The 23,786-nt window shown below is 43.2% G+C and overlaps 1 protein-coding gene across 4 annotated transcripts in view; it reads right to left on the reverse strand.

Annotated features, from left to right (window-relative positions):
* Positions 1 to 13,203: 13,203 nt before the first annotated feature.
* Positions 13,204 to 23,786, reverse strand: part of CHCHD3 (coiled-coil-helix-coiled-coil-helix domain containing 3) — a 174,960-nt gene continuing 164,377 nt past the window's right edge. For 2 of the 4 annotated variants that reach the window (XM_054088959.1, XM_054088943.1), the window contains 2 exons: positions 20,638 to 20,773; positions 13,204 to 13,929 (listed from right to left, as the gene is read on the reverse strand). In XM_054088959.1, the coding sequence (XP_053944934.1) occupies positions 13,906 to 13,929; positions 20,638 to 20,773 (160 nt within the window). In that variant the 3' untranslated portion in view covers positions 13,204 to 13,905. Of the gene's footprint in view, positions 13,933 to 20,637; positions 20,774 to 23,786 lie in introns of all 4 variants that reach the window. The other 2 variants (XM_009563405.2, XM_054088935.1) reach the window with 1 other exon arrangement.

Raw genomic sequence — 23,786 nt, forward strand, 5'->3', positions numbered from 1 at the left:
GATGACCTTTAAGGCTCCTTCCAACCCAAACCATTCTATGACACTATGATACGTTTTATGAGCGTTCCATTGTTGAACAGCAACCTGAACTCAGGAACAAACCAGCTGTCCTCAACTTTCAGATAACATGAAGCTGCAGATGCAAAACGGCATGAGATTTGCCCATGTTATTCCTCACACCTACCATGAGAAGGAAAGGTCAGAACTGTTTTAGAAAGCACTTACATGCTGCAGAGCAGACATCTCCCCAGCTTCCTTGAGCTACAGCAAAGCTTTGAAACCAAATGGATCAATAATAGCTTTTAAAAATTGTCATAAAGAAATGAAAGGCTTGGCATTGCACATCCACTTGGGTAGCAGTAACTACAGCAAATCAACATGAAACCAAAGCCGGTCCCAAATGCAGGCATGTTTCTGAGACTCTGGAGCCTGAAATGGCCTTTATGATGTAAATTTATATTAAGTACCAGCAGTCTTTTGTATTTCCTTCTTTAGCATTTCTAAGACGGCCTGAGCCTATTTTAGTGGGAGATTTCCTAGATGTGGGGACAAAGTCACTGTCAGTCATGTTTCTATTTACGCTTGCCAAGGTTGCTGATGGTCATCTGAAACTACAAATCAGGTCTATTTAACAGAGATAAGTGCACTCAGGGTTTGGGTTGGAAATCTCTCTGCTCTGGTTTCCTGAGCTGGGGACCATGATCCCCATTGGGAAGGTCTGGCATGACCCAGATGGGGTCTGACAGGCTTTTCGGTTCTTAAACAGCCATTTTTTATGGCCTTCATAAATCCACACCCACCAGAAAGACAACACAGGCACAGAGAAAGCACAAGAACTCCAGCCCCAGTTTTCCAGCCTTGCTCCATCTTCATTTTCTCTTTTTAGCAGGGTCTGTAGCAATAGGACAAGGGGTAATAGTTTTAAACTGATAGAGGAGGGGTTTAGACTAGGTATTAGAAAGACATTGTCTGTGCTGAGGATAGTGAAACACTGGAACAAGTTGCCAAGAGAGGTGATAGATATCCCATTCCTGGAAACATTCAAGGTCAAGTTGGATGGGTGTCTGAGCAACCTGCTCAAGTTGAAGATGTCCATTCACTGCAAGACGGGGTGGACTAGACAACCTTCATGGTTCCTTCCAATCCAAACCATTCTATGATAAGCCTCACTTCCCCATATCTCCAAATAGCTCCCTGCAAAGGTCAGGTGGAGGAAACCACTGAAGTCAGCCACCAAGGAAAGAGAGATTTGAAACATGCCTACATCCAGCACAGGATTAGAAAGACATCACATCCAGATCTTAGTTTCTCCTGGACCTACAGAAGTGCCTACGGAAGTTCATCACGGGGCTAAGCCCTGACATGGCATGGGGAGCTCAGGCACTTTGTTTTCCATCCCATGGCCACTAGCCGTGCACCAAAAAAACATACTGAAGTTTTCCAGTAGCAAAATGCTGTCTATAAAGATTTCACCCTTTGCCAAACCTCTTCTCCTCCACCTGGCACCACCCTGTCTATTAAACCCACATGTGCACAAGGGCAAAGATCAGCCCCACTGAGTAACACAAGAGCTGCAGACCTGTAACCAAATACATTCTTTATGTCAGAACAATAAAAAGCTCTGTTTAAATTTCATTACCCGGTGGAAAAACATCATGCTGTCTACGCAGAAGGTTATGGATTGAGATGCCTGGCTTGTGCTCTTGCTTCTTGTGCTGCTGCTGTGGAAGCAGAAACAGTAAAATGCCCATTAATTAAGGAGTTGGTCTGATCCACATCTGCAAAGGTAACGAGGCATTGAACGCTCATTGATTTCAGTGGCACAAAGATGCCCAAAGCATGTCTGAGGAACCGGGCTTGGCTGTTTCAGGATCTCTGTTCCTGTAAAAAAGGAATCGTTGTTCTACCTCTGGGCTTTAGGGTCTAGAAAGCTTAGCTCCAGGACAGAAAACAATCTCCACTTTGATAAACCACAGCAGGAGAAGCCAAGAGAAGAGAGGGTATCAGGAATGGTTTGAAGTGCTGATCGCACTTGTAGTGAGTCAGTGGGATGAGCAGTTATCAAACAGAATGGGGACTGTAGGAGGTGTCCTCATTCTGGTCACCATCCATCCAAAACTTGTCTAAGGCACGATGACACAGGGCAATTGCATCCAAAGAGCATCCTACAAGTTTCCTTGCTTATAATGGGGTGAATCATGACTTTTCTGACTGCAAAATACTCATGGCAAGTGGAAAGTCATTTCAGTTGCCTTGACAAGCTTTAGCAAGCTTCCAGCCCTGTCCCATTCCCCAAAAAGTGAACAGCAAAATGCAACCAGTGCCTCTCTGAAGGGCCAGACTGACCCTCACAGGCAGAGCCTCCCCTGAGGTGACAACAGCCTCCAGGCTCCCGTTCTCCTGCTCTGGGAGCACTCAGCATGTGTTTCCACATCAAAAACCTCACAGTGACCCTTACAGAGTCTTGGGCAGTCGAGATGGGCATACATCCACCACCTCCCGGCTGCTTTGTCATCAAAGCTGTGGGTATAAACTCTTTGTGAAAGTATCTCCAAAGAACTTTTGCTGCATCTTTATCATATTCCTCAAGGCAAAGCAATGGACATCGAGGGCTAATAACATCCCAGCTGCTGTGATGAGGGGAAACCATCGTGTGCTCAACACATCAACATCATCCACACTGACCTGTTCGCTTCCGGCTTGCACAATTCATGCTGCAAAGGCCAAGGCGGGGAGCTTGGGATCCCTGTACATCAAGTTTTAATATATTTTAGAAGATGTAAAGTTATAAAATTACCTTCTGTGACAGAGAGTGCTGGACTCAGATTGAGTCTACTGGTCTTCCATCATCTGTGAACTGGATGATAACCCCATTCTTTCAGGAATGATCCAGCTAGTGTCTGAAGACTGCTGAGGTCCCTTCTGCCTCCCCCTAGGATTGTGTTACTGCTTCTTCTGGAATAGATTTTTGCCATTGAGTGGGATCCATCTAACCTCAACTCCCTGCATGAGAGAAGATCATCCAGTCTCCCTCCAAGATCAGTGGGAAGAAGGAGCACATTCAGAAGCAGCACACATAAATCCGTTAGGAGGGCTGAGGCACCCTCAGGATAAAACACTCTCTTTCATCAGCAAGAGAAAGAAAGAGAGAGACAAACTCCTTTGGACTAGAAGCTCGTAGTTGTGGAACTTTTAGATACACAACATTGTCAAGATGAGCCCCTGTCTTGCACAAGGGATCAAATGAAGGATTGCAGTTCTCCTCCAGCCACTGGAGAAACAAAGGGCAAGGTTTTCTGGGTAGAACCATCTCCTCTTCCCTTCAGCCCCACATGGGCTGCTGGCACCCATGTCAGCTACTGCCTGCGTGGTGCTGTGAAGTCCTCAGTCCTGCACACTCACATAGCAAAAGTGTGGCGAGTTCCAAGGTGGGAAAACATCATGGTTTATAGTGCTTTTTTTTTTTTATCTTATAGAGAATAAAAAAATAAATTAAAGTTTAGAGACACAATTCTAGCATGCGACCCCCTTCTCCCACCGTCCATGTCCTTCTTCTCATATAAGCACCATCCTCTGTGGCACATTCACTGCAGTGGCCAACCCAGCACTGCACATGCCTTCAAGACTGTCAGAAACCTCTGTACAAATAAAATGGTCCTGGGTAACCAGGACACAGGCCTGGGAGAGCCCTTGGACAGGGCAGCTGAGACCAGCAAAGCTCATATTTATGTACTTGGCTAAGGAGCCTCGATTTCCCAAATGTGTTGGAGTTATCCCTTAGGAGTGGTCTTAAAGGCAGAGCACAAAAATGATATTTTCCCAGAAGGCTGGGAACAAAAGATCTCTTTCCCCTCAAAAACTGCTCCTCTGATGCTTCTTGTGGTACCATGGAACATTGTCTCTTGCCTACAGGAGAGTCGGGGAAGGGCTCTTCATCTGGGAGTACAGGGATAGGACGGTGGGAAAATGGTTTGAAGCTGAAAGAGGGGAGATTGAGATGAGATATTAGGAAGAAACCTTTTCCTGGGAGGATGGTGAGGCACTGGCACAGGCTGCCCAGAGAAGTCATGCATGGCCCACCCCTGGAGATGGTCAAGACCAGATGGAACATAGCTTTGAGCAACCTGATCCAGTGGCAGGAGAGCTGGAACCCAAACCATTCCATGATTCTATGAATATCAAGGCTGTTTTGGTCCTTGTTGCAGAATCACAAACACTCTGCAGGGATAGGGGATATTCTGGCATCCCAGGGTGGCCATCAGGGAGCTGGACTGTGGGTCCCCATGTGACTGCATTCCCACCACCCCTCACAGGATGGGAACATAAGAAAGAATTTTGATTGTTCCTTTTCCCTCCATGCGTCCCTCAGCAAAAAGAAAGCATGAAATGAAAGCAGGTTAGAGAGAAATTCATGACAAAATTTCATGCTGCCCCTAGTCCATTCTTTCCCACTGAGTATTCCCAGCCTGAATATTGAGTAACCAAAACTTCAAAACACACATGGAGGTGATGGATTGCTGCTGAATGCAGGCTGAAGTTTTAAGCCAACAATTACTTTTCTCTGAAGACTTTCTCCCCGCCAGAAACTGGGGAACAAAACACCTTTGAATTGTTTTTATGAACAACACTGCCTTCTGCACGTAACTGGAGGCTTTAAAGGATGCTGGGTTATGAATAGCTCTCATTAGTGGGGGAAAAATGCCCAGTGCCATGTTGGTATTCTGTGCCTACCATTTGTGTGGAGGGATTAATCACCACTTTTAAGGAGGATCAGAGGTGAAATGATTAACCTCTGAGCAGAAACCTCATTTAAAAGTGAAGGAGCCCACTTAGAGCCTACCTTGGAGCGCAGAGCCTGCTCCTTCTCCCTCCTCTCTTATGGCAAGGAGGAAATGAGCCTCCCCAGAGACAGCAGAAATCAACCACAGCAAAATGACTGTCTTTGTAACCCTGTAAATCAAGTGGTGAGTAAATTCTGTCTGAGGGAAGGGGTTGCTTAAGAACTGGCAGCAGAGTGAAGGGGTGAAATTCAGGAGTAGGGCATGGAGGGGCTGAAGATACTTCCAGGGGCAGAATACCAGTTTGGCGTTTCTGCTGCTTGTTTTTAACTTGTTGGAAGTTGAAGCTTGCCATGTTGTATGTCACCCTCAAAAAGGATTAAAAAAAAGGTAAACCACTCAACGCAACTACATTAAACATATTTAATAAAAGGTTGGTTCTGCTTGATTGACACAAATTTCCCACAAGCAACTTTTGGGTCTCTTTGTGGGATTCCCTTGCTTCCCTCAGCATCTCACGAACTTGAGTAGCTGCATTGCGTTACTACAGGCTAAGATCCAAGGAAATAAAGCAAGTAGCACATGGTCCTACAGTGCATCAGGGACAGCAGTGACAACAGATATTATGTTTTGATATTTTCAAGTCAAGCTAGGGAAAGTGGTTATTTGGGTGCTGCTGTTTCACACTTGCTGAGCTGATGGACAGAGCTGCTGAACCACTTCAGCTTTCCATGAACTGTGGGTGTTCCAAGGAGGAGACAGTGACCAGACACCATGAGCCTCCAGGGCAGATCAAATATAGTTCCGTAGTTCAGCTTGTCCAAAGCAAAATTCAAAAAAGAAAGAATGAGACTAACACAAACAAAGAACCCTTTCTTGGAAGGAAGATTATAAGTTTTATGCCCACACGTTCTCTTCTCCAATGACTACAGAATATTTTCCAGCCTAACAGAGTTATTTCCATGAGGCTGGGGCACGAGGGACATGAAAGAGCTGAATGATACAGCCAGTAGCACTTAAAATAGAAACGACATACCCTGACGCCCCAGTGACCCTCATGGAGCACTTTTCATCCCTTGTGTGGACCCAAAGTAATGTTCTGTTTGGCTCAGCTCATGGCCTTCTCGGAATGCAAGGTGTGTGAAAACCTTCTGGGAATGCAAGGTGTGTGAAACCACCTTCTGGACCCTTTGCCTTGAGACTCACCGTCTCAGCTTGTGCACAGGGTCCCTTCAGACGTGTAGGAACCTCAAACCTAGCTGGATGGCATAAGGAATGGAACATGAAAGACTACTTGTTCCTAAAGGCTGGCCCCAGGTAGCAGGAGGTCCAATGCAGCAAAAGCACAGCCTCTTTGGAAACCCCTGAGTCACCAAGGTTTGATACACACAGGTTTGTTATGCTATTTGGTTTCTTGGTAACAGCACACCAAACTACACTGGCAGCAATCTGCTTCATTCTAAACCCCTAAAAGTGCCACGATGTCAGATTATAAGGCTTCCATTTAAAGCGAAAAAAACCAAACGCAAACCCAACAAGGTGAGACTTGATACTGATCCATAACGATGCTGCTTTACAGGCTCCCTAATGGGTGCATTCTCCATTCAAGGAAAATGCACAGTACACTGAGTGAATGATTTTGCCAGACTCTGTGCTTACAAAGGCAGCACGCTCGGGTCGATAGGCAGATCCCAGAACACGTGTTGCTTACGGTAACATTAGCGGCAGCCGCACATTACCCATTCTGAGAGCTTGAAGTGGATTCACAACCACCTCTTGCTTTACTGGAGGCTATTTAATATTCTCTTGTTGTTGACACCCTGCCTCTCCCCTGCCTCCTCTCCTCCATGGCTTTCCCCCAAATCTGCAAGAACAAATAACACAGGTCCACGTTTGCTGTGGTGCTCCCTCATTGCTCCTCTGAGACGGCAAATTGGGACCAAGGAACAGGAGTGGGGAGATTTCACCCAATAGTCCTGCCTGGAGTGTTGTGTCCAGTCCTGAAATCCCCAACATAAGGATATGGAACTCTTACAACAGGTCCAGAGGAGGGCTACGAAGATGATTAGAGGGCTGGAGCACCTCCGCTATGAGGACGGGCTGAGAGAGTTGGGGTTGTTCAGCCTGGAGAAGCGAAGGCTCAAGGGAGGCCCTTGAGTGACCTTTTAGTACCTGAAGGGGATCCAGGAAAGCTGGGCAGGGACTTTTTGCAAGGGCCTGGAGTGACAGCATAAGGGGGAAGAGCTGTAAATCAGAGGAGGGAAGATTTAAATGAGTCACTAGGAAGAAATTCTTCATAATGAGGGTGGTGAGGCCCTGGCAGATGTCGCCCAGGGAAGTTGTGGATGCTTCCTGAATGGAAGTGTTCAAGGCCAGGTTGGATGGGGGTCTTGAGGAGCCTGGTCCAGTGGGAGGTGTCCCTGCCCCTGGTAGGGCAGATGGAACTGGTGATCTTTAAGGTCCATTCCAACCCAAACCATTCTATGGTTCTATCATTTCCTTCCTGTTTGGTGCTAAAGAAAGAATGGTATTGCCTATCAAGCTGGTGTCTTATCATCTATCTGCTCACATGTCCCATGCTCAGCATTTCTCCAGAATTTACACTAGTCCTAATAACAGCAATAGGATCAGCTTCTAAGGAGTAAAACCACTAATGCACTCGTTTTGCCTTTTCTGTGCTGCTGGAGCTGTATTATGATCCTGCTCACAAACTTCTCACTGCAAATTTCAGGCAAAACCAGTGATTCTCATTTATCCACCCGATTCCAGGAGTGAGAAATTTGGAGTAAAACTAAAGAGATCATAAGACCTTTCCTTACACACATCAGCAAATATGTCCCCTATAAAACATTGGGCTCTGGTACTGAAGGGCAGCTATAGTGTAATATAGATTTCTTGTTTGCTTGTTTTTAAGAGTCAGATTAGAAGACATTCAAGAAGACTTTGACCTTTTCAAAACAGCCCAAGTGTTAATAACATTAAAACTGAAAGGGGAAAAAACCCTCACTAACTGACATAAGCAATAGGGAAGAGATCCAGTAAATTCTCAAGGGCACTCTAGCAAAAAATTTTCCTGTTCATTAATGGGTTGTCAGTACCTCATCTCCTTGCCACCTGCTATACTTCTCTTGCTAAACCCTTTGCAGAACTAAACCCTTATATCTCAATCAAACCAACCTCTGAATGACTTTGGAAGGAGATCATAGAATCATAGAATGGTTTGGGTTGGAAGGGACCTTAAAGATCATCCAATTCCAACCCCCTTGCCATGGGCAGGGACACCTCCCACTGGATGAGGTTGCTCAAAGCCTCATCCGACTTGGCCTAGAACACCTCCAGGGACGGGGCAGCCACAACTTCCCTGGGCAACCTGTGCCAGTGCCTCACCATCCTCACAGGGAAGAATTTCCTCCTAATATTTGATCTAAATCTCCCCTTTTTCATCTTAAAGCCATTCCCCCTCATCCTATCCATGCATGATCAAGAGTCCCTCCCCAGCTTTCCTGTAGCCCCCTTTAAGTACTGGAAGGTTGCTATAGGGTCTTCCTGGAGCCTTCTCTTCTCCAGGTTGAACAAGTCCAACTCTCTCAGCCTGTCCTCGTATGGGAGGTGATCCAACACTCAGATGATCCTTTTGAACCTTCTCTTTGTGACCTGGTTTAAAGAACATGAGAATTTCTTGATATCAAGATGTATGGAATAGTGGACTGCTAAGTCGCTTTCATCCCTGCTGCATCTATATAAGCAACAGATGAAACGAAGAACCTGCTTAGCTTGCACTTTACTTGGGAATTTGATCTGCTTCTTGCAGCTCCAGCGCTGCAATCTCCCAAATGAGCACCGGGAGTTTGATCTACGCAGTGACCCTCACTTTGGGATAACAGCTGCTCTGCCCCCATCCATCTGCAGGACTGGAAAGGAAGGAGGGATGGTTTTCCTGTTGAGGGTGGTCAGCAAATAACTGTGGTTTCATATGACAGCTGAAGAGAAAATACCTCTGTTTGCTGACTTGCACGCCAAGCTGGTAGAAACGCCTTTGTTTGACAAGCAAGGCAGCCCATGATCGAAGGGATGGGCAGCATCTAGTACAAGAAGCAGCGGAACAACCCTCACCTCCCAAGAGCAGCAATGCCATGGGGACAGTGACACTGCACAGTGTTCCCAGCACTCTTAAGAGTATATAAAATCTTTGTAATAAATACATCACTGCTGGGCTCTCTGCTGCCTTAGGTCCTCTACTGATAGCACAAGAACTTTTGGATGTCATTGGGAGGTGGCTTAAAAGCTTTCAAGCACAAGCCCTCCGACAACCAGACCTTCTAGGGTTGTTTTTCCTCCAAACCACTCCATTCTTATCAAGAATGCTACTTCAGATGCTACTTCCCGTACAGGAGGGAGAGGGGTTAACCTGGTAGGGGGCTGCAGCAGCACTGCAATTCAAGGTGCTCCTTCCAGCACGATGTCTGTGTGTTCTCTTCCCAGCAGTTACTGGCTTGAGAGAAAATCAAACTAATTACTTTAGTAATTACAAAACTAATTACCTCTCTAATTACTGAGCAGCTCTTTGTTCACATGGAACTCACATTCTTGCAGTGCAGTCCTGGCTTAGCGCTCCATGGTCTCTGGGAACCTGCCTGGCTCTTTTGCAATGACTTGAAGACCCAGGTCCTCTTCACATCATATTCAGGGTATCTCCCTCTTCCTCAGGGATGCTGATTAAGTTCTTGACTGGTGAATACAAGTTTGCATTGCAGCAGCTGTTTAGCTGCCAGGCAGACTATGGAAGGGCACAGTAGCTTTGCTGCACATATATTTCTCTGGTGGGAATATCTCCAGCACAGCATTGTGGGATCACCACCATGCTGCTGATGAAACTAGAGACGAACTTGCCTCTAAGCCATACTCAGTACCGCTCCCTCTGAAGAGAACAGCAGCTGAGAGCAAAAAACAAAGGTGACTTGAGATGACAGACGTTCCTTCCCAATACCGAGTTGAAAACAGCCAGCATGTTTATCCAGCAAAATCCAATGTGAACATAAATATCCACTTTCCTCCTCTCCCCAAGCTTCTCCCTCTTAATTTTCCAGACCTCTAAGCGAATCTTGCCTTTGGTCTGAACTGCAATGTGACAATGGGTACTTAGCCTTGAAAACAGCTCTTTAAGGGACAAGCACCATTTTAAAAACATGAACACGGTTTCATTAATGCTGATCATGACCTGTGGACGGTTTTGTATGTAGAAATGCTATAGCATGAACAGACAAGCAGTAGGATGGATGCCCACCTTGCACACACCCTCTCTTGCTGCCTTCTTCCAGGTCTTGTGGTATCAGCCAACTTCCAAAATGCAGTGTTAGCTCAGCACAAACCTTTACAAATTATGAGCTGACCAGCTCATAAAACTCACTTCTGCAGCCATTTGCCAGCAGGTGAAGACATCCAAATCTAACTCCTTATCTGATTTGAAGTGGCAACACCCACCTCTTGATCAAATAGGATTTACTATGGGCAGGTGAGCTGCAATGTGTTATCAACTGGCATGTGATAGCAACCGGGTCCTGTAAATGAGATTCAGCACAGTGGGCAAATGACTTAGCCTTAGTTTTCCTTGCCCCCGTTATTTGGGAAGCGAGGGCACCTCTCTCTGTCCCAGCGGTAGCCACTGTGATGAATGGCCGGTTTTGGTGAGGGATCTTTAGGTGTTGACAGTACAGAAAGATGCATATAAAGAAAACACTAGAAATAATTGGTTTGCCTTGCCCAAACTTGTTCAGCATTCACAGCTGGAGGGAAGACCTTGCAACTGTTTGCAGAGAAGAATATCATCTAGAATTTTTGTTATTTCAGAAAGAAAAAGGACAGAAAAAGAGAAAGGCTCCCCCTCCTATCACTTCTTCAGCTTGAGAGATGACATATAACTCCAGATGGAGTCCACCTGAGCTCCATTCCCCTCTTTAGATTCTCTCGAAAAGGGCACAAGATCTAAAAGAGAGTAAAGCAGTGGTCGTCTGAGCTGTAAAATTTATTCCAACCCACAGCCATTTCCATATTAAAGCTAATTCCAAATATCTGCTTAAAACCGTAATGCAGGAATATCCTAACAGGAAACCCAACAGCGCAAGGTTATGTGATCTGTCTCAGACACAGACAACTCCTGAGGAAAGGAAGTCTAGTATTTGAAAGAGTCAAATGCTGCTAAATTACACGAGAGTCAGATAGCAGCGATTATTTTGACACCACTGAAAGACTTGTGATTTGTTCCACAGACACTGAGCAAAGAACAATGAAAAGCTTTGATTTAGCTGTTATAATACAGCTTTGCCATTTAAAACCTTAGGTAGAATTGCCCTCTTACACCTGATCAGAGCTCATGAATGACCAACAACAACATCTGAAACGATTCTCTATCATAGCTAAAGAGTGTCATGCTAATGGTTGGACAGCTTTATGATTCTATGCCTTCATCTACCATCCCTAGAGAATACCATCCCTGGAGGTGTTCAAGGCCAAACTGGAGAAGGCTTTGAGCAACCTCATCCAGTGGGAGGCGTCCCTGCACATGGCAGAGGGGTGGGAACTGGATGGGCTTTAAGGTCCCTTCTGACCTGAAGCCTTCTGAGATCAGGATCCATTAAGCTGAGTTCAAATTCTGTTTGGCAGTGAGCGACCTTAGAAAGATCTGGTTCTTGCTGAGAAGGAGGGAGACCTCCCCACAGGTTTTCTATTCTAAAAAAAAAAAAGAGCGAGAAATGGGAAAGTTAAAATATTTTCAGTCTTGAAATGCAGCTGCAAGGTGAGTCTTGGCTGGAAGAAAATTGTCTAGAACCTACTGGACCCAGCACTTTTTCCCCTTCCCTCCAGTACCATGAACAGTAAGTTGCAGACACACACTTCTCTTGCTTGTTTTTCTTCAGATTCTATGAAGCTGGGGTTTTTTACCTATTTTTTTTTAAAATATTAGTTTAGTTTGAAAACAAAAGATGGAAAATGTCTCTGTTTAGGCACACTTAAGGCTTCCTTGAGCAGAAATGTCCAACATCATCTCCCAACTTCATTTTCAAAAGAAGCGGGTCCTGCTTATCTCCATATCAGCAAGAGGGGAGAAAAGAGGAAGGAAGAAGTCAAAGACTGACAAAAGGACTACGATGCAGGTACATAGAAGGGTGGCAAAGGTGGAATAGGTGGTAAACTAAAGCTCACTTGTGAAAAATTCAGAATCACTGCTCTACTTTAAAGGCTAAAGTTGTCCACAATGTGGAGAGTTTTTAAGTCTACACCCTGTTTGCTGCCATGAGCATCCCCCAAGCTCCAGCAACACATCCTAGAGATGCTACTATCAGCGATCCAGAAGATGTTTAAAGAGCACAACATCGCAAATGAAGCCCGAAACACAGTTGGAACTAAGCAAGCAAGAGTGACTTTCATTGCTCAAGGCTGTCAGGATAGGAAACCAATAAACATTTGGCAATAACAGAGACCTTCCTTCCCAACATAGCTCTTCTCCTGATTTTACAGAATCATCTGGCCTTAAAAACGTCTGCTTTTCCTCTGTGCTGCATTTTGCTGCCAATTCTAAGTCTGGCAAGGATGGATCTGCCAACTTCTTGGCTCTCTGTTACAAAAGAGAACATTATAAAGGAGAATTTGTGAGTTAGCTGATTTGTAAACACTACAGCAAGTCACCACGTAAACATGTCGTTTATGTCCCTATTATTTCTCTCAAGCAGTTTACCTGGCACCTGACGATGAACTCTAGGATCTTCCTCTCCTACTGACATGACAGTTGCTTCACATGTTTAAAAGCCTACCTTCTTTTTGTAGCATTAAAAATTCCCATTCTTAATTAAACAGTGCTCACAAAGCAACTTGATAATCAGAACAGGAGAGTTACTGGCAATATTTTGAATATAAATGAGATCTGCAGGTGCACTCACAGTTGTACAGTTGGATGCAGTTCAAATGCAGCCAATTAGAGAAACAGGTAAATAAATAGCGGAAGGCTCTGGATACATTGCTCGTTTGACACTGCTACTATTACGACTGTGTAAAAAAACTTCCCTAAGACTGCTTGGTAAGATGAATGCCGCAGTCGTTATCTGAACAAAACCAAATGAAACTGAATGCTTGCATAAAGATGATTTTGAGTTTTGGGCACTGTATGCTCCTTCATTCACAAGTACTTTCCCAGAAAGGAAAGTCTGGTGGGGCATGAATCACAGCACACTATCACATGGGATCCTTTTAGGTTGCTGTGATGGAAAACAGTTATATCTAAGTACCATTCCTGAAACCAAGGTTGGTTATGAATAAAAGTCTATGCTTTAAAGCTTCAGCAATAACATCTGCTGGAAAAACATGATTGACATAGCAGAGGGAACACCATCCGCCTCACAGAAGTGGAAAGAGAGACAGACTGAAACATCAATCTTGTGCATAAAATACATTTATTGTTGGTACAGAGCGAGGCATATTCGTCAGGACTTGATAGGAGTGAGGAGCACAACAGAATCATTTCACGTAAATAAAGGCCATGTTACATCTTAAGTGTTGGATCGTTACCATCATTCCAGCAGAAGGGCTGGGGAGAGACTTCATTACGTTACATAATTCAGGAAATAAGTTAGGGCACAATTTAGGTCATTACACATTGTAAGGAAAACTATAATATGAGCAACAAACACAGGCCGTACAGTGCGGAACAGCAGCTGACCAGCTCACGGTATCACCACATCCCGGCACACCAAGCGTTACATACCTGTGCCTCTGACAGTGAGAAGTTTTTGAGGAGATTCTACAATGAAATAGCAGCATTTGAAGGATATTTCCCCTTTTTAAGGTCAGTGAAAGGTTCTTTTCTTTTCCTTTCTTCAATCACCAATAAGTGGATTTTACTAAGACTGAACAGTATCTTCGGATGTGTGATTTCTGATGTAATAAGATACAGGTCTTGGCTTTTCAAATGGTCACACTGATTGAGCCGTGATGGCTGCTGCTCTTGAAATGGCTCTTCCAGTTCTTCTCTTTATTGGTCTGCCCTGTAAATGGGCTGTCATGTCATTCTTGGGGGGAAAACGCTCTTCTGCTGAAATTAGACTTGATGGTCTTGTGCCTGATTTGGACATTTCCTTTATCCTCCTCTTCCAAGCATGCTCTGCTAAGAAAATGGTGGGGAGGAGGGAAAGAGAGAAGGAGAAACACGTATTTCAATAACTTAAGAGTTATTCCAGAGAAGTTTGGCTACAATTCCTTAAGAACAGACATTTTTTTAAAATAAAATACAGAAAGAGAAACATTGTCAGCACGCACATCATCGCAGAGACAAGACACTGAGACAGAATGAAGCTATTTGAGGACTCAGCAAGTCATCCATCCAGAGGCTTGAAGACTTGCAGGAATGATTCCATTTCATCCATCCTAATGGTATTGTGGCTGTAGTCATGGCTATTAAAGAAATTAAAACATCTGACCTTGCAATCAGATAAATCCCATTCTCAGCAATTACATAGCTGAGGAAATACATCCGGAAGTCATACAACACTAAGTATCTCCCCTACCTACCTCTTTGCTCTGTTCTGAGTCATAAACAAAACCTCAACAGTCTGAACATGCTGCACTGACCTAAAAATACCAACCTGTCAAGTAGCCCAAGAGTTATTCCTCCTGCCATATCAGAGAATTCTGTCATCAAGGTTTTGACTCTTCAGAGAGGTCCTGGTCTTTACCATGAACATGTAGGCTTGCAAGGACAGTGTGTAGGGCTCTACTAAGAACTTACTACAGCCCTGATCTAGAAATAGAAACAAGTATATGTATAGATATGGTGTTGGTCCCTTCTCCCAAGTAACTAGTGATAGGATGAGAGGAAATGGTCTGAAGTTGTGCCAGGGGAGGTTGAGATCGGATATTATGAAAAATTTCTCTACTGAAAGAGTGGTGGAACAGGCTGCACAGGGAAACGGCGATGTCACCATCCCTAGAGGGGTTCAAAGAATGTGCAGACACGAGACTTCAGGACATGTTTCAGAAGGTATGGTGGTGTTAGGCTGATGATTGGACTTGATGATCTTAGGAGTCTTTTCCAACCTTATTGATTCTATGATTCTATGGATACTACTTGTCTAGATCAGTAAGGAGAACAGAAAAGCGGGATCTAACAGGACGCTGACAGGCTAGGCAGTAAAAACAGGCTGGAGGCTATCTATGTTCAATGGAGAACTACAGCGTTGACCAAGTTCTTACCCTCAAAATACAGAAAATCGGAAGATGGTAACTATGAGTATCCTTACGAGAAATGGTATGAAGGGATTTGATAATTTTTAGGCTTTATGTTAGGAGCAAGCCCTGAAAATTTTACAGGAGATCTACAAACCACTGATTCAAGTACTTGAACAGTAGTATCTAGCCAGACAGGGCATTTGGTCTTGTGAGTCTGAACTCCATTGTCAGAGTGACAGAAGTTAGAGCTTAAGAAAGAAAGTTAAAATTAAAGGAAATGAAAAACCTGTTGCCACGTATGCCTTCAACCAGATTGTCACAGAATTTCTAAAAATAAACCAGTGAACCATTCAACAAGATCAAACAGTGTTTCATAGAATCACAGAATCATTGTGACCTTAAAGATCATCCAGTTCCACCATGGGCAAGGACACCTTGCAACGGATGAGGTTGCTCAAGGCTCCATCCAGCCTGGCCTTGAACAACTCCAGGGAGGGGGCATCCACGACTTCTCCTGTGCCAGTGCCTCACCACCTTCACAGGAAAACATTTCTTCCTAAGATCTCATCTAAATAGCCCCTCTTTCAGGGTTTCTGCAAGAATTGAGGTGTACCAAGGAGAAGGACAGTGTGTACGTGAAAAGATGGTAAATGTCCTCGTCATCACAAATACTCTCCAGAACCTAAGGTAGAAAAGCACATGCTGACAAAATAAAGGAGTCAGGTTTATGCTCCCTGGGTGCTATTACAAACAAAAAAAAGGGAAACTTTTATTAGTTAACGAAATCTCTGATCTCAGTTTGACAGCAACCCCAGAGAGATCTCTGTAAAACTGATGAAGGCTACTTTACTTGGAAGACTCTTTTTGCAGTGGCATTACAGAAACTTGCTCTAAGCCATAGCTGGGCTGAATATTAACTTTCTGTAAATTTAACACCACATCAGTTAACACAAGAAATTCCCAAAAGATCTGAGAAAAATTGTGTTACTTTTACTGAGCATCCTATCGAAAGAAATTTCAGGTTTTTGTTCATCACATGCTCTGCTTACAAAATTTCACCTTCAGACAAATGGGAGTGTCTCAGTGCTTCCTTTAGTTTCGTCTACATGTTTGGGTTTTTTTACTGTTCTTTACTGACTTTTAACTGTTCTTTTACTGGAAAGAGGAGGCTGAGGGGAGACCTCATCACTCTCTGCAACTACCTGAAAAGAAGTTTTAGAGAGGTGGGTGTTCTTCTTTTTGCCAAGTAACAAGTGGAAATGGCCTCAAGTTGGACCAAGGGAGGTTTAGATTGGATATTAGGTAAAGATTCTTCACTGAAAGAGTGGTGAACCATTGGAACCAGCTGTCCAGGGAAGTGGTGGAGTCTCCATGCCTGGAAATGTTAAAAAAATGTGTAGTCATGGCACTTCAGGACATGATTTAGTGGGCAAGGTGATGTTGGGCTGATGGTTAGACTTGATGATCTTAGAGGCCTTTTCCAACCTTAATGATTCTATGATTCCATATCAACAGGTTTTCCTATAATCGAACAGCTTCAACTACAGGAAACTATATCAAGGAGTCTCACCTAAGGACAGAGCTCCTGAGCATCTGACACACAGGATAGGAACAGCGCCCTCTGAAAAGGGGGGTCCTGGAATCCTGATTCTATGACTTTTGCCACCTAATATCACCTAAGAAATTAAAATATTTAAAATATTTCCCTTGTGGTTTTTTTTTCATGACACCGATGAAGGGAACCTGGTCTGACTTTTCCGTAACAAACTTCCTTCAATCAAGGTAGTGGTAAACAATGGCCATAAAAATCAATGCCTTTTTATTGTATTTCAGCACAGTGTTGCTGAAACTAATTTTACATAATTTTCTATTAGATTGGGAGATGGTATCTAGTAAAAATACTAGAGGATGAGGCTGAAATAATGATTTTATTCTGACTAGGATGCATGATGAACAGCCACTCCATCCTACAAATTACAATAATGGTTAGAGCAAGGCTGAAGAGGCTGAAGGATAACGTTTTGCAGCCAGGCTGTCAGACACCAGCAGCTGTCGGTATCTTTCTTTGAAGTACTTGCAAATCTAACCGACCTGCAGAGGATTACATCCCTGTGAAATTCAATTGTCTAATAGGAAACTATTGCACAGACTTCATTAAGCTATAGTGGAGGTGTGTTTCCGTATAGGAATTAGGACTCCCTGTAGCCAAAGTGGGACAAAAAGAAGATAGAAAAAAAAGGGTGGGGGCACTTTAACAGCCACCTTGTCCATATCAGCGGACGGCAGAGTAGGATAAGTGATAAAAATGCCACTGGATCGTCCTTATTAGTGCAGTGGCTGCTCTGGCTGGAACTACTTGTGGGAGCACAAATAGCACAGACAATCCTAATATCTTCCCCTTAATGGCTCCATTAAATAGGTTTTTCTCTCCATTACTATTATAATAAAATGCAAATATTAATAATAGAGTTTAATCTATCCCGCTAGCTTCTCATGACTTTGGGAAAAGATTTGAAGGGAAGATACAACAATGTGTCAAACTCCTCCGAATTAACAGCTTCTCTGGGCCTTTCTAACAAGGGGAGAAAAGGACAGATAGAGACATGAGATTACAGACAGGATGAGAAATAAGGAGCATACAGAAGAGAGGGTGAGATAATTATAAGCAAGATAGGAAAGAAAGAGGAGTCAATAAATTCAATTTATGAAAAGCACAGAGTGTGCTCAGCCTAAGCACAAGTGCCCAGACTCACCGCCAGGAAATCGGATTAGTTAACTTATTTGGTTTTCAATATCTCGGTCTATTCCCTCTAGCAAATTTCCTTCTTTGTTTGTTTCTTGTAGCCGGTGTCAGTTAACTTTTTCATTTCTGAAGCTGCTATTTATCCCACTCCTCCACCTTCCAACCAAGCACACACAGAAGGTAATTTTGCAAGATTTTATAACAGTGTCTAGCAATTATTTCAAAGACTGTCTGGACTTCTGGGCAATCAGTGAGTAAAAATAATTACAATTACAGCTGCAACACATGGACGAGGAGCTATAGAGGACTGATGTTCGTTACGAAAAACAATTGCTCCTGCTTGCAAATATTTCCATCATAAAAGGCTTCTCTTTTTCTGTTATTGTACAAGAGAAACCTCTCTGAATTCCCATCTTGAGGCATGTGCAAAAGAGAATAAGAAGCATTTAGGAAACACTTCTAACTACTTGGCAGGCTTGGTTGAAGATCTTCAACAACAAAAAAGAAGGTGTTTAAAAGGGTTTAAAACGTAATGAACATATTTATGCAAGCTCCTTTTCCTGCACCTTCTGAATATGAATTAATTCACCCTCATCACAGCTTTCTGAGGAAATTCCTATCAGATACAAACTTCAGTTACAGCTTAAACATGTATAAGAAATTAATCTAAGCTTTATAATTACTTAAAAAAACACTATAAAGTTATATATATACTGTATCTCCCTTCCAATCCAAACCATTCCAGGATTCTGTGATTCTATAAATACATTAAATTAGTGTTCCTGATGATGCAAGCTATGGTGAAAATCTAGTCTACCACATAACCTCCTAATATTATTCACTGGCCTTTTTTCTAAATGTCTCAACCCCACTCATTGTACAGTAACTTCTAAATGGATGTTGTTATACAAATATCGCAGTAGAAATAATATAGACACCAATTACAGCTTGTCATAGAAAGAATTAATTAAAAGAATTGCAGGTTGCCCAGAGAAGTCGTGGATATTCCATCCCTGGAGGTGTTCAAGGCCAGGTTGGATGAAGCTTTGAGCAACCTGATCCAGTAGAAAGCGTCCCTGCTCATGGCAAGGGGCTGGAACTGGATGATCTTTAAGGTCCCTTCCAACCCAAATAATTTCCTAACTACGTAAACTGAGCATTAACAATAACAGCACTGCACAAATGCTGCAGACAGAGGATCACCTTTAGCACTGCCATGCAACTATTGGCTCCTACCATGTTCTACACAGCTCTAGAACATGAGCAACATTAACTCCAGTGAGATCTTCAGTAACAGCAGAGTAAGACTGCATCAGTGTAGCAGCAAAAAGGTCACGGTGAAGGAGTACAGTCAAAATCTTACTATTCTTCTGTGCAGGCAGAATTGACTCAAGTGAAAATTACCAAATACCAGACGTGCTTGCTAGGTCCCCACTAACACATTAGAGCACATCTTTTCACATATTCAAATAGTAACTTAACGATCTTAGCAGAAATAAAGATCAACAGACTCATTTAAGGACTTTTAACACACACTACACATATGGCCTATAAGCACATTTGCAACTGGCTTTTTTAAGAACACAAACCAGGTCAACATGTGCAACTCTGTATTTGAAAGATGTAAGCTGTTGAAAAAGAATATTTAGGAATTTAAGCTTCTTTTAAGTGAAAGATGGATATATCACTATTATTTTCCCATATGCTGCTCTAATAAAGCATTGAGGTTTATAATCCACAGTAACAACTCATCCCCTGGCAAACTGGATGACAGGAGGGCAAGATGAGGCACATGGTGGTATTAGACTTTCAAAACATGCAACATAAGAGAAATCAAGACGTCCAGCCAGTGAGCAATCTAGTTGGACGCATCCACTCACTCCTTACTGAAAGTGGTTGTATTCATGACACATAGTACCACCATAGTTTAATCCCCTTGTTTTACCACTAAAATTGTGGATACCACAAAATATCTGGCAACAGCAATAGCTGCTGCACTAAACAGTCCCAAGGGAACAGATGGAAACCCTAGCATTTAAATAAAGAGAAAGTGGACTTCACAGAACATGTAAGAACATAGATAATGGGAACAGCAAGGCTTTAGTATGCTAGAAGGACTAACTGGACAACCCAATAGTCCTCCTCTCTTCTTCATTCCATCATTGAGAGCAGCCCTGTGGTATTGAGAGCAGCCCTGCGGAGAAGGATTTGGGGGTGCTGATTGATGAGAAGCATGACATGAGCTGGGAATGTGTGCTTTCAGCCCACAAGGCCAACCATGTCCTGGGCTGCACCAAAAGAAGCATGGCCAGCAGGTGGAGGGAAGGGATTCTGCCCCTCTATTCCTTTCTTGTAAGATCTCATCTGGATTCCTCTGTCCAGTTCTGGAATCCTCAATAAGAAGGACGTGGAGCTGTTGGAACAGGTCCAGAGGAGGCTACAAAAATGATCAGAGGGGTGGAGCACCTCCCATAGGAGGACAGGCTGAGAGAGTTGAGCTTGTTCAGCCTGAGCAAGAGAAGGCTCTAAGGACACCTCACAGTGACCTTCCAGTACTTGAAGGGGTCTACAAGAAAGCTGGGGAGGGACTGTTCTCAAAGGCTTGTAATGATAGGACAAGAGGGAATAGGTATAAACTGAAGAGGGGCAGGTTTAGACTAGACATAAGGAAGAATTTCTTCACTATGAGAGTGGCAAGGCATTGGGACAAGTTACCCAGGGAAGCTGTAGATGCCCCATCCCTGGAGGTGTTCAGGGCCAGGTGGGATGAGGCTTTGAGCAGCCTGATCTAGTGGCAGATGTCCCTGCTCGTGGCAGGGGGGTTGGAACTAGACGATCTTTAAGGTCCCTTCAAACCCAATCTATTCTATGATTCTATGAGTGGCAATGTTCCTAACTCACCTGTTTGGCGGTATTGACACAATGCAGGTACTGGCTAGCCAGGGCAGAGCAGCTGAGGGTCTCCTGAGCGTGTTGCCGATAACATTGTAGAATTTTATCCTGCAGATCAGCACAGATTGGATGAGACTCATATCTCCTGCAGAAACAGAAAAGGACATTTTGGTTTCCTACTCAAAAAATTTTCAGGAAAGATGCAACTCTTTTGTTTTATTTTATTTTTCTTTTAAGAAGTAAACTAAATGATAGTAGTGAATGAAAACACTTTAAAGTTATAAACAAAGTTTGTTTCTAGAGCTATTTTTACTATAAAGTGGGTAATATCAGACACATCAATGTGAGCTGCAGAAGTTCGGCTATTAGGACCACGAGTGTCCTCCTGGTCCAGTAGTCAGGTTCCAGCTGGCAGAGAAAATCAACGTATGAACACACAACTTTAAGTGAAGATCCCAGCACTGATGACACGTATCTGACCTCACGTTAGAAAAGCAGTCACAGTACCACAGGAATCTTCGTTGCTGTATAGCCCTCTGACCATATAATCTTGCTATTTATTAAATATTGCTCCTGTATAAAAGTGAAATCACTCATTGGGCTGACCTCGAGAATATAAAACACCCTGCTACCAACAGCAAATTACACAACTTACTTCTGCTGATCTGATGATAGCCTCTATTTTTAATGCATCCTTCTTCCCATCACCTCAATTCTAATCCTGATGCCAGATGTGCAAGTTATTTAGGAATTTTGTCTGTTTTCTTTACTGCACAGATTAATTTATTTTGCCATCTTTTTGGCTGATGCAATACACCTTTTGCCTTCAATGGAAGCCAAAGCAATGGAAGCTTCTTTATTGTGTTTGGTAAAATCCAGCCTCTTCTGGAGAAAAATGTTTCCATTTGCATTGATCTATAAAATGTTATCCACAATGATCGCGCCAAAGAATTAAAATGGGGATACAATATTTTTTGTTACAAGAGTAAGAGGGTTGGTGAAGTGGTTTAGAGATGAAATGTCTGTTGAAATCTAAAGCTAACACAAATACTTCTAGATACATCAACTTTATATAGTACTCATTTCTATAACAGACAATCAAATCACAGTTAAACCCCTTTCAAATCAAAGATAAAATATTTCAGTGGTAGAAAAAAATAAATGAACGTTTAGAAAACTACTTATAGTTCATAAGCCTTGAAAACAACCATTTGCTTTACACGTGCAAACTGTGTACTTGATGCATCTTCCCATTTACCTCACCAATAAAGCCTGACAGTGGGTGCTGTAACATCCATTCCAGCCCCCGTTATTTTTAGTTCAATAAGGTCGTAAAAAAAATTGAGACTCATAGGGCACAGTACCCTCAGATGAATAATCTGTTCCTCCTTATCATGCTGATTGGCCAAGGCAGATCTCTATTTTACTACGGTAAGAAAGTGAAATGCGAAGCAAAATGTGCTTCCTTAGGGGAACTGACTTCTTGGATATCACTTAAGATGTAGTACCAGAAAAAAGAACATTAGGTCGCCTTGATTTTACAGTATATACCTATATAAAACATCCCCCTTACTCTTTTCACTCATTACTGTACATCTGTGAAATGCTCCAAACAGCATGTAAATGCAGTCCCAGGTGCTTACGCACTTTATGATCTGAAAGTTCAAACTTCTGTAGACGCTTGCAGATGAGGATTTTCCCTTAATCCCCCCTCTGCTGATATCAGCAAGCGCTTCAAAAGCATGTTAGGCATCAAAATGTATGACCATAAACTGCTGCACACTGACTGATTATGGAAAGTTCTGTATGGGGATGGAGTACGAAAGGAAGCACCGCGTACACTCTTTATAAATATAAGACTCACAGTGGTGATGATTTACACCCAACTAAACCAGAGCGCGTCTTAAATGCCTGAAACTCTGGTCTGGATTGATAAACCAGTGCAATCAAAAGCGAGTTAACAAAACATACACAAAGTAAACCAAGCTGTGCCTTTATTCACAAGAGATTTTAAAGTGATTTCATAGAGTGTGTCTTACAGAAAGGTGAAGAATGAAGAGAAGGAAATGGGCTGCCGTACACTTGCTACATAAATTCTGTCAATGTATTTAAAGCCGTTTGAATGGCAGTACTTTAACCCACATTAAGGAGCTTTTTTGATCGCTTTTTTCCCTCAGCCGTGCCATTAATGACCATTTGAAGTCCATGTATTATTTGTTATTTGAATGCTTCAATGGGTTCTACGTTGCCATCCATACCGGAGCCCTGTAAAAGACAGCGTCTCCCCCCCCAGTTACTTGTTTTCATACTATCACATCTCAAAACATGCTCTCAGCCCCACTGCCTGTCCTTCCAGGCACTGCAGCGCTGATGCAGGTCAATGCGAAAAGGGCCACTTCCTTCAAGTCAACCAAGTCCATTTTTTTGGATTAATCTCTTGAAGGAGAGCACCATCTCCGTATCGATCTGCTGTGCTTGTTACGCTATCCTAATGCACTATTTGCACTTTTGGGAAAACACTAAATGAGATTACTGTCTAACATTAGATGGCCATAAACCCTGTGCTGCAGCATCTCTCGCTCAAGAAAGAGGGTTGCTATGTCCATTACGGTAACTCCACCAAAGGGTTTCCGATTGATTTCTGTTTGGTGATAGATGACAGGACTCTCAGGTGGATGGTCAGAAACAGCCAACAGCAAGGAAACTCCTCAAAAGGGAAATGAAATATCACCCTAAAAGAGAATGTTTCCAATGTTTCTATAAACAAGGGTAATTTTACAGAAGCATTTCAGGGTCTGTGGGACCTGACCAAAGAAAAATCTTTTAAGAAAAGGTAGGTAGCGCAAAAGCTGTAGTAAAAACACATAGGTTTTAGATACCTGAATGGATAAAGCATAGAATCATAGAATGGTTTGGGTTGGAAGGGACCTCAAAGACCACCCAGTTCCAACACCCCTGCCATGGGCAGGGACACCTCCCACTGGATCTGGCTGCTCAAAGCTCCATCCAATCTGGCCTTGAACACCTCCAGGGATGGGGCAGACACAACTGCCCTGGCAAACTGGGCCAGTTCCTCACCACCCTCACAGTGAAGAATCTCTTCCTAATGTCTAGACTAAATCTTCCCCCTTCCAATTTCAAGCCACTCCCCCTCATCC

This window comes from Cuculus canorus, chromosome 1 (genome assembly GCF_017976375.1).
Source record: "Cuculus canorus isolate bCucCan1 chromosome 1, bCucCan1.pri, whole genome shotgun sequence".
Taxonomy (NCBI): domain Eukaryota; kingdom Metazoa; phylum Chordata; class Aves; order Cuculiformes; family Cuculidae; genus Cuculus; species Cuculus canorus.